The sequence below is a fragment of the Bos javanicus genome, chromosome 29 (genome assembly GCF_032452875.1).
Source record: "Bos javanicus breed banteng chromosome 29, ARS-OSU_banteng_1.0, whole genome shotgun sequence".
In the NCBI taxonomy this organism is placed as follows: domain Eukaryota; kingdom Metazoa; phylum Chordata; class Mammalia; order Artiodactyla; family Bovidae; genus Bos; species Bos javanicus.
The window spans coordinates 38,096,259-38,107,892 of record NC_083896.1 but is presented as its reverse complement, the minus strand read 5'-3'; the positions used below and the strand labels follow the sequence as shown (position 1 = coordinate 38,107,892).

At 47.1% G+C, this 11,634-nt stretch overlaps 1 protein-coding gene across 1 annotated transcript; it reads left to right on the top strand.

The window, feature by feature from the left end:
• Positions 1-359: 359 nt before the first annotated feature.
• On the top strand, positions 360-9,835 carry LOC133241847 (pregnancy-associated glycoprotein 2-like). Its single transcript, XM_061407765.1, has 9 exons — positions 360-412; positions 1,737-1,878; positions 2,843-2,960; positions 3,060-3,178; positions 4,866-5,059; positions 5,955-6,071; positions 7,619-7,760; positions 7,846-7,944; positions 9,644-9,835. Exons 1-9 carry the CDS (start codon positions 360-362, stop codon positions 9,788-9,790), a joined length of 1,131 nt encoding a protein of 376 aa, XP_061263749.1. The 3' UTR covers positions 9,791-9,835.
• The last annotated feature ends 1,799 nt before the right edge of the window (positions 9,836-11,634 follow it).

Genomic DNA, 11,634 nt, shown 5'->3' with positions numbered 1-11,634 from the left:
AATGTCTAGCATGGCCCCTCGTATTCACTTTTATGGTGTCCTTAGCAGTTATTTTCTCCAAGTTGGCAAGTTTCTCCATGCCTTAGATGTCCATGCGCTTCACTTTGGTTTTCAAGCCAAGCCTCAAGGAAGAGATCACAGTAGAATTCTCTGAATTCTGAGAATTTTCTAAGACCATTCACCAAAGACAGGGATGGAGATAAAAATTTTATTGAGAGCTTTGTACTTTTATCAGATCCATTAGTGCCCTATAGCGGACAATTAGGGCAGGTTAGAGCACATATAACTAGAAGCTCCTGGTCACCACTGCATGTCAAGGAACTAAAGCTTCCCTGAGTACTTGGAGCCAGGAAAGAAGCATGAAGTGCCTTGTGCTCCTCGGGCTGGTGGCCCTCTCAGAGTGCGTAGTCCTGTAAGTATGGGGACTGTAAGTGGCATCATCTTCCTTTCTGGGTTAGAAAGAAATGGAATATTTCCCTGATAGTCTTAAGGTTCAACTCTTATTTACTGATAAGCACCTTCTATAGGTACTTATTCTTGCTTCTTTAGCCTTGGGCTTCGCAGGTAGTGCGAAGTGGTAAAGGACCCACGTGCAAATATAGGAGATGTAAGAGATGCAGGTTCAGTTCCTAGGTCGGGAATATCCCCTGGAGAAGGACATGGCAACCCACTCCAATATTTTTGCCTGGAGAATCCCACAGGCAGAGGAGCCTGGCAGGCTGTGGTCCATAGGGTCATATAGAGTTGGACATGACTGAAGGGGCTTAGCACGCATGCAGGCACCTTGCTATAGAAACTGTGGGTCCCAAGGATCGAGATGTAGGTTTCCATGGTTGCATAACTCTTGGGACCCCATCATGTGGTGACCTGCTGAAAATGGAAGACCTTGCAATTGTTTAGTGCACAACCTGTACAAATGTATGTGTGGTCCTGTGGAATAGCATTTTTCTACATTTTATTCTAGGTGTCCTCTCTGTTCTTTCTCTACTTCAGTGTGTATATGTCTATATGTCTATGTCTGCATCTCGGCATCTCTCTCATTTATCTCTCCATCTCTTTGGAAGTCCCTGTGAGTGCAGATTTCTCCATGTTGTTTTCTCTTCTTTTAATTTTTCAGTTTTGACTCATCCTTGCTTCTTTAGCCTCTTAATTTCCCTAATTTGTTTCCTATCTTCTGGATTCTTCTCTCAACCCTCTGTTCCATTTCTATTTGGAGAAAGATTGGGAGAGCTACTTCTACATTGTTTTACATCTGAAAAGCAGTGTGAACACAGCCAAGTGACAAACTCCTTGAATTTCAGATTCTTTCCCCATAAAATTAGGATAATGATCCCCTTCTACAACCTTCCTCCCTGATCTTCCTTAAGAACAATACAGTGGGATGGCAATAGGAATACTAACAGCTGTCATTGTTGAGATTCACTATATATCAGATACATTATATCATCACTTCACTTATGTCCCAAATTTTCTATATGGAGGGTGGTAATCATTACATTCCACCTTTTTACCCAGGGGTAAGCTGAGAATCCAAATGGTCTTACCCAATGTTACACAACAGAACCTGTATTCAAACCTACACCCTTGCCATGGTATTTGCATGGCATTCCGATAATAAGGTGACATTCATAAAAATGCTTGGAAAATACACAGTGTATTACAATGACAGTTATACCTTAACACAGACAGCTAATGGTATCTTCTCCTTTGTTTCTTTTCCTAATCCTCGGTGAAAGTTTGCCTCTAAAGAAAATGAAGACCTTGCGAGAAACCCTGAGGGAAAAAAACTTGCTGAACAATTTCCTGGAGGAACAAGCTTACAGACTGTCCAAGAACGACTCCAAAATAACTATTCACCCGCTGAGGAACTATCTGGATGTGAGTTTGTAGAGAGGATGGCTCTCACAGCGCCCCCTGGTGCTCTGGCCGAGCACTGAGGTTTTTCTGGAGGTGGCAGATGGGAAGTTGGGGCTGGGGCTCCTGCAGGAGGCAGAAACACTGGGGAACAGGAACCCCATTCCAGAGGAGAAGGCATTCTCATCCACAACTCTTGGTCTGTGGTGACTGGGCCAAGCAATGACCAGGTGGCAGGTAAACATCCATGTCTGTGTCAAAGATGTGTCATTAGTTTGAGGGAGATTGTTCTTTCTGAACTAAGTGAGCCACTCAGTTACAGATGAAGGGTGAGCCATCTCTAGTCAAAAGATAAAGCCAACTGCAAAGCAATTGTGAATTCCCCAGGCAGAAGAATTCAACTTCCACAGATGCAAGAATAACAGCAGGAAAAAGTTACCGAATCCCTATTCTGTGTAAGGCCATAAGAATCTAACACTGTGGATGTTGTTATTAGATTAGAGAAAAGAGCACGTTCTGTCTTCAAGATTGTGCAGGCAGCCTGAGGGATAGGCAAAGAGTAAATATATGACAAATGAAAGGGTCACCTGTGCAGTGTTTATGGGATGTGGTCTGAGTTTAGAGGGAGTGGCTGGGATTGATCAAGGAGGACCTCCTGGAGAAGGGTGTGCTCAGACTGGGTTTGAAGAGGAGACTAGAGAGCTTCTCAAATGAAGGCACCAGGACTTCCCTGCAGGTCCAGTGCTTATGACTCTGGGCTTCGAATGCAGGAGGTACTTTTTCAACCCCTGGTCATAGAGTGAATATCCCACACACCACGTGGTGCAAGAAAAAATATCAAATGCAGGCACCTCTGAGAACAAAGGCTGTGAGCTGCATGGTGATTGGAAAGTGATCTCAGAAGACATGTGACACCCAGAGGGAGGCAGCAGTGTGGGAATCGAGGGGAGCCAGATCTGCACTAACCCACCCATCTTGGTCCCCACAGACTGCCTACGTGGGTAACATCACCATTGGAACACCCCCTCAGGAGTTCCGGGTCGTCTTTGACACAGGCTCAGCTAACTTGTGGGTGCCTTCCATCAGCTGTACCAGTCCAGCCTGTTGTGAGTACAAACACCCTCCAACCCACCCATCTTTTACTTGCCCTGAACTCCCTTCTCCACCCTTGGCACCTGACTGACACTTATCTCTTGTGTCTGCAGATACACACAACACCTTCAATCCTCAAAATTCTTCAAGCTTCCGGGAAGCAGGCTCGCCTATCACCATCTTCTATGGATCTGGGACAATTCAGGGATTTCTTGGCTCTGACACCGTTCGGGTAACATGGAAACAAAAGCTGAGTCAGGACTGACTATGGAGTGACCGACCACTGCTTACAAAACAGATACAGGACCAGCTGGCAGGACCATCCTACCCTAACTCCCATAGATACTGGCCATCTTACCCACAGGATCCTGTCCCTGGGGAGACAGTCTCTGTAGTGACACACAAACAAATGGATTAGCTAACCCAGAGAGTTGCTTGGGCTGTGGACTTGCAGCTCCTCTGCCCATGAGCAGCTCAGGGTTCATTTTGCTGGGAGCCAGAAGAGGGGGGAAAAAAGCAGCTACTTTTATATTCTCAGACTGTGCCAGGCACTGCCATGGTAATAACTTGCTTAAACCTGCAACAACCCCACACAGCAGGTGCATTAATTAGCTAATGATACAGATGAGGATACACTGGCTTCCCTGGTAACTCAGAGGTTAAAGCGTCTGCCAGCAACGCAGGAGACCTGGGTTTGATCCCTGGGTTGGGAAGATCCCCTGGAGAAGGAAATGGCAACCCACTCCAATATTCTTGCCTGGAGAATCCCATGGATGGAGGAGCCTGGTGGGCTACAGTCCATGGGGTTGCAAAGAGTCGGACACGACTGAGCGACTTCACAGATGAGGAAACTGAGGTGCAGACAGCAAGGGCCTTCCTGAGGTCACACGTGTGGTAAGCGATGGAGCTGGGCTGGATTGGTGAAGCTGGTGGTGGGTGTTTGGGGAAAGGATCAGGGGACCCTGAGGGAAATCAAGCACTTCAGATATCCAGAGTGGATAAGAAGGAGGACTGAGATGTAGGGGGGCCTGATAAGTATGTTCTCAATGTATGGGGCCTTTGGGAGTCTAATAAAACCTATAGCCTCCCTCCCGCAAAGTACCTGAGTAGTTCGCCTCTCTCTCTTACTCTCTCTCTCATACACACTCACACAAACACACACATACCCCCAAAAGGGTATTTCCCAGGCAGTAATTTCATAAGAACCCTGCCAGCAACATTGTATAATGGACTTCTGTCTTTCTGGGCAGATGCAGAACCCAAAATACATTACCGTCAATTCAGTCCATTTCTCTCATCAGTTCATAGAGACGCCAGATAAGGCTTTCCTGCTCTTTACTCATTTTGTCCATAAGGGGACAGCGTTGGATCCTGGCCTGACTCTTGGTTGCCCCACCTGTACGGAAGCCATGAGGCCAGTTTGACTCATTCAGAAGGTGTTTTTCAGAGGCGCAGATGTTTTAAAATATACAGATGCACCTAAATGGAACCCAAATTCCCATCCAGTCTTGGTCTAACCATCTGAGATCTACCTAGGACATAGAAAGACCTCAGTTCTTCTCTGCAGAGCTACTGCAATCTCTTCCTCAGCCCAAGCCTAGACCTACTTGCTGCTGCTGCTAAGTCACTTCAGTCGTGTCCGACTCTGTGCGACCCCATAGACGGCAGCCTACCAGGCTCCCCCGTCCTTGGGATTCTCCAGGCAAGAACACTGGAGTGGGTTGCCATTTCCTTCTCCAGTGCATGAAAATGAAAAGTGAAAGTCAAGTCGCTCAGTCGTATCTGACTTTTAGCGACCCCATGGACTGCAGCCTACCAGGCTTCTCCATCCATAGGATTTTCCAGGCAAAAGTACTGGAGTGGGGTGCCATAGGCCCACTTAACAAATGTTTATGTGGGAACACTCTTCTCGCCCACAGATCGGGAACCTTGTTAGCCTTAAACAGTCGTTTGGCCTAAGCCAGGAGGAATACGGGTTTGATGGTGCACCCTTTGATGGCGTCCTGGGCTTGGCCTTCCCCTCCATCAGCACCAAAGGTGCCATCCCCATCTTTGACAACTTGTGGTCGCAAGGTGCCTTTTCTGAGCCTGTCTTTGCCTTCTACTTGAGCAAGTAAGTCTGAGCTGGACAATCTGGCTCCAAATTAGTTGTAAGATGCTTTCAGTTGCATGAAAATTATGTGACAATTGATACAAAAGTATCCTGAGAGATAATCTAACCCAAGATAACTATGGCCCCAGGGCCCCACCTGGCTTCACCACTGGCTTTTATAATAAAGTTTTATTAGAACAGAACCATGCTCCTGGGCACAAGAGCTGGGGCTTGGTGTAGGGGGTGAGCCAAAAGGAAGACTAATGCAAGGTGTCAGGATATGAGTTGTAAGAAAAGGCAACAGGATTTGCTGATGAATTTGACATGGAAGGGAAGAGAGGGAAGGTGGAAATCTTTCCCTTCTCACTAACATTTCACTGAGCACCCCGGACCAGCTACACAAAGAAAGGTAGGACCCAAAACAAAAGTGTGGGACTCCTTTTTCAACAAGTATTGGGAATTTCAAGACAGGGAGAGCAGAGGTGGGGGCCCTGCTGAGTGTGGGGCCCAATGGACAACACAGGTCATGGGCCAGTGAAGCCAACCCTGGGTGACTTGAATCCACACCCTAGTGCTTCAGGCCTTGATTTTTCTGAAAAAAATACAGGCTGGACAAGGGGGAAGCCAAAACCCTTCAGCACACTGACCTCTGAGGGTATCTCTGAGCACTCAGGTTACAGGAGGTCCAGGGCCTCTTCTGAAAACTGAATGGATAGAGCCTTGCCAGGTGGCCAGGCTTCTAACCTCCTTTGTGCCACTCATTAGCCAGCAACCGACCTCAGTCTGGTTCTCAATTGCTCCTAGCCTCGAATTCTGCATCTGTAGATGGAGACCTTATTAGGGCCTTGATGAGTAGACAAGCACAGCTCTCAGACAGAATCTCCTCCAAAGATCTCCCCCTCTTCTCTCTCTACAGATACAAGCCGGAGGGCAGTGTGGTGATGTTTGGTGGGGTGGACCACCGCTACTACAAGGGAGAGCTCAACTGGATACCAGTGTCCCAACCTCGCCACTGGCTGATAAGCATGAACCAGTAAGCCTCTCTCTCTAAGGGTCACCACAAGTGATGCTCCCACAGCTGTACACAGACACAGACAGACACACAAATCCACTCCCAGGCAGTCAACAGACATACACATCAACCACTATGACACAGACAGACACAAGGCACTCATGCAAACATATAAGCAGGCACATATAAACATGAATAGCCAGCCAGAGACACACAAGTACACATAGAGCCATATATGAACACACATAAACAAACACAGAAACACATAAATACACAAACCACTCAGGGGTTCATAATCACCCCAGGCCTCCTGACCAGGGCTCTGAATAGGGTCCATCACAAGGTCCAGAAAGGCCTGTGCAGCTGCGGGAGGACTGCACCCCTGAGTGTGAGGTGGGGAGCATGGTTATAGGACTTTACAGTGTGGTAAAAAAGACAATCAGGGAGAATTACCTCAGCCTGAACAAAGCTGTGGTAAGATGACCCACTGTCCAGGGCTACAAAGGACCAAGGAAGTTCTCAGCAAGATAAATGTCAGTTTAAAAACAGGGTAAGTCCTGAAGAAATGGGGAAAACTGGTCTCCTTAGGGAGAAGCTAGCCAGCAGTGGAGAGAGGTTGGCCATGGTCTTGGGACCTGAAAATGACTCATAAAAAGAGACACCCCACACCCCTGGGCACACAGTGGGGCGGGGGTTATAACTGAAAGAATCGGGAAGGTGAGATCCAGGAGTAGCTTGAGAAGAAGAGGCAATAATTGATGAGATTCTGTGTTTGACCCTCAGATAAAAGCTTACCTGTCCTTTGAGGTTCTGTGTCTAGTCAGGTATCTCCTGGTCAGGGTCTCAGTGTCTGAGCCCAATGAGGAGGTGCTGCTCAGAGACACCGTCTCCCAGGGCAGCCAGTCTCCCCCACCCCTATGAGAATCTGCTGCCACAGGGACCTCCATCTTCACAGTGTGTTTGTCCCATTGTTGGTGAGACATCAGATATACCTCTCTGGATGGTCTTCATTATTTTCACAGTCTTCATTCACTCATTCAACAGACAAGCATTGTGCATCCACTGTGTGCCAAGCAATTTAGGAAGGCAATGAGAATAAAGCTTGCCCTCACATCTAAGCAGGTAAATGTACAAGAAATGACACACACACACAGAGTGAATTGTCACCTTGGTACATGCTAGACATGAGGAAGGGTCTACAGAGAGTGACCAAGACAGGAGACTGATATACCCCGGGAGAAAGATTTCCCTGAAACCGTGACAGTTAAGCTGAAATCTGGAAAATGAGGAGAAATTAGCTAGTCAAAGGGGAGGGGACGCTTCTAGCAAGGAAGCCCAGCATGTGGCAAGGTATAAAAGAGCCAAGGTACAAAAGGTGTATTCAAGTACTGCTCAAGGATGTCAAGGAAGGTGCTGTGATCAAAGCAAAAGAAAAGTCAGGGCAAGAGATGACTCACTGTTCTAGAGACAGTCAGGGAGGGGGCAGCTGTGAGGGAGGGAGCTCACAGTCCCTCAAGGAGGGAGCCTTCCACATGACCCTGAGGCCCGCTTTGTCTACTGTCTCTCAGCATCAGCATGAATGGGAATATTGTTGCTTGTTCTCATGGATGTCAAGCCTTTGTGGACACCGGGACATCATTGATCTACAGCCCAACAGACCTAGTCACCAACATCCACAAGCTCATGAACGCCAGGCTTGAGAATTCTGAGGTGAAGGGTCATGCCACAAGGTCACTCCCAGTCTCCCCACATAATAAGGATCCTCTGGGCCAACCTCTCTCCTTCTCTCTAACAGTATGCAGTTTCATGTGATGCCGTCAAGACCCTGCCTCCTGTCATCTTCAACATCAATGGCATCGACTATCCACTGCCCCCTCAAGCCTACATCACCAAGGTGAGGGGCCATCCCTGAGGGTTTGTTCTCTAAATTGGGGTTTGCAGGAACCCTTGGGCTACTGCTGGGAGGAGGGCATGCTCCTCAGGCCAAGCCACAACTTGCAGATGCTGCTGAGCCCCTGTGGCTGGGCCAGCGCCTCCCACAAAATCAACCACTTGAGAGTAGAGGACAATCTGGGACATCCATCCTCCTGAAATAAATGTGGAGACACCACTCCATGATGACATGGTGGGAGTCACAAGGAGAGGGGAACACTAAGGGCCTCTGCCCTCATAGATCTTCAGTTCAACTAGACCCCTCAGATTCAGAAATACAGGAAGTCAGCTCTAGGGATCCTTAAAATAGGACATGTGACAAGGGGGGTTGGCTGGTGGCAGTCCCTGTGTGCTCCCACCATAATGATTAACAGTCTCCCTTTCCTTATTGAAATTGTCCCGGTTACAATAAATTACATGGCTACCTTAGACCTTGACTGCAACTTCCCCTTGCTAAGTCCCAGTTTCCCCCCTGTGAGTCAGGCTACCTGACCCCTCTATGGGGAGGTTGGATGCTAAGGTGATTAAAGGGTACACAGTGACTGCTCAGCCCTGACACAGGGTGGAGGCTTCACGTCAGCTCCCTGTGGGAGTTCAGAGCAGGCTGTTGGGCTCAAAGAAGGCTCTGAGGAAGAGAGGGAATTGCAGTAATTCTAAAACCCCTGACTCATGGCACCATAGGGAGGCCTGCTTGGGTCTAGGCAAATCTGCCCTGGGTTCCATGCAAATGGCACCCCACAGTGCTCTGCAAAGGGACCCTGGGACTTATTAGGGGTGATGAGGGCTATGGACCGACAGGTGGGGATGGAGACCAGAATAAGTCACCCAGCCAAGCCTGGAGTGGCCAAAGGCTGAGTGTGGGTCCAAGCAGGCTTCTCAGAGGGCCTGAGCGAAGTCTTAAAGAACATGTTGTGAGCGCTGCTTTGAATGTATTTAACATGCATAACCAACAGTGAGCTACTGTGTAGCACAGAGAACACTGCTCAACATAAGGTGGCAGCCTGGATGGGAGGGGTGTCTTTGGGGCAAGGATACGTGTGTATGTATGACTGAGTCCTTTACTGTCCACCTGAAACTTCAAATACTGTTAATCAGCTATACTCCAAAACAAAATTAAAAGTTTAAAAAAAGAGCTGGTTTTGGGAACCCAGGAGAAGAACAGGCATTCTCTGCAGAGAAAACAAGGAGCAGGAGTCAGAAGGAAAGAAACAGAGAGTGGGAGGAGAACCAAGGGACTCTCTTGTTCTTTTCTAAAAAACTGTATTGCAGTATAACTGATCTTCAGTGTTGCCTTAAGTTATGCTGCACAGCTAAGTGATTTAGCTGTACATATTTAAATATATTTTTTATTAGTTAATCAGTAAATATTGAATATAGTTCCTTGCACTATAAGTAGGACTTTGTTACTTTTCTGTATATTATTTTGCATCTGATAACTCCAAACTTCCAATCCTCCCCTCCCCACACTCCCGAATATGTCAGTCACACGACTTGGCCCTTTTTGGTTTTGGATGAACCCTCATATCCCCAGCTGCTGAGAAAATCACCTGAGACTTACAAAAAAAGGGAAATAAAATGAAGAAGTGTGTCAGGTCTGGATACTGAGGAGGGAGTAGCAGTAAGCACACAGGCTGACTGGTGTATGTCTCTAACTCCCCCAGGATAAAAACTCCTGCATTAGCATCTTTCAAGGGGGCCTAGAAAATCTCTCTCCAGACAACTGGCTCTTGGGTGACGTCTTTCTGAGGCAGTACTTCTCAGTTTTTGATCGAAAAAATGAAAGGATTGGCCTGGCTCCGGCAGTGTAAATGCTTGGACTGTTTCAGGAATCAAGCAGGCGACTCCTAACACACACTCGCTCACACTAGGGCACTCCTGCCCAGCGATGCTGGTGAACTGTGTTTGGTGCTCTGCAAACTCTATTCTCAGTAAAGAATAAAATGTTTCACTCTTAATGGTGCTAAAACAAATGGGTGCCTCTTTTTGGATCTGGCAGGTGCGTCATAATCAGGGAGGATCTAGAACCAAGTCTGAACCACTAGGGAGAGGAGCTCAACTCCAACTGATTTCAAGGAAAGGGGAGACTTTTCATAAGAACACTGGAGATCGTGTACATAGGAACCAGAGAAGATAGAGAGATCTCAGTGACTGGACCCAAGAAATCAGAAGTCATCAGTTCTCTCTTTCTCACCCTCGCTCTTTCCCCTCTTTCCTTTGTATGTCTAGCCTGACAGCTTTCTTCCTTAAGGCTTCTACACCTAGTGAGGGAGACCAGAGCTACATGCCTTAGGGTTTTTATCCCTAAGGCGTCTAACCCATAAGGAAAGAAGCTCAGAGACCTGAGGGTTCAAGGGAGTGCTCTGACTAGTCCACCTCAGATCACATGTCTGTATGGTATCTCCAATTTTCTTGAAGAGATGTCTTGTCTTTGCAATTCTATTGTTTACCTCTATTTCTTGCACTGTTCACTTAAGAAGGCTTTCTTATCTCTCCTTGCTCTTCTCTGGAAGTCTGCATTCCTTTGGTTTTAACTTTCTCTTTTGCGTTTGCTTTCACTTCTCTTCTTTTCTCAGCTATTTGTAGCCATCCCCAGATAACCACTTTGCCTTCTTGCATTTCTGTTTCTTGGAGATGGTTTGATCACCACCTTCTGTACAATGTTAGAAATCTCCATCATTAGTTCTTCAGGCACCCTGTCTACCGGATTTAATCCCTTGAATCTATTTGTCACCTCTGCTGTATAATCATAAGGGGTTTGATTTAGGTGATACTTGAACGGTCTAGTTGTTTTCTCTCCTTTCATCATTTTAAGCCTGGATATTGCTTGCTTCTGCCTACACAATTAGTGGCAGGTCACCACCCTCCGTCCCTGGTGGGAGCAGAGCAAAACCACACAATTTGGGATCTGATGTCCTGAGTTTGCACTTTGGCTCCCCATATCCCTAGTTGTGTGAGCTTGATCAAGTCCCTTAACCTCAGTTTCCTCATTAGGAAAGTGAGCATCATGATGATAATTCCACCTTGGAGACTGTATGTGTGCCTGGGAGGAGCAAGTAGCACTGAGAAGGCTTTTTGAATTCCTGAGTCTGGAGCAAATGTGAATTATTCTGCCTCTTCAGGTGGCAATCTTCTGTTTAGAGACAACTCTCACCACGCTTAGGGCTCAATATGAGTCAAGCAAAATGACTTCTGTTTCTGAACCATGACAAGGAACTCTGACTGAGCAGCACTTCTTTTTCCTGGATGCACCAGGAGCTAAAGAGCTGGCTTCACTTACTCCCCTCCTCACACTTATCAGCCAACCTTTCCTTGCCAAATACTTCTAGCCTAAAATCACACTGCAGGGAGAGTTGTAAAGGCTTTTGGTCTCTTGTCAGTTCCCCGCATCTCCTCGGTAGCACAGGAATCTGTTACTATGGCAACCTGCACAGTCCAATCTCAACCTGTTAAATGGAACTGTCCCCATTTGGCCCCTCATGTCTAGAACACCGGCAGTTGCCTTAGAAACCTTCCTATGCCTGCTATTTAGTGAGGAAATACATGTGAACCTGAACTAGCTTTCTTTTCCAAGGGTGATTCCAACCATGCAAAGAAGTAACCAGATATTTAGTTATCTAACTACCCACGGGACTTAACAAAATCAAAGCACCCA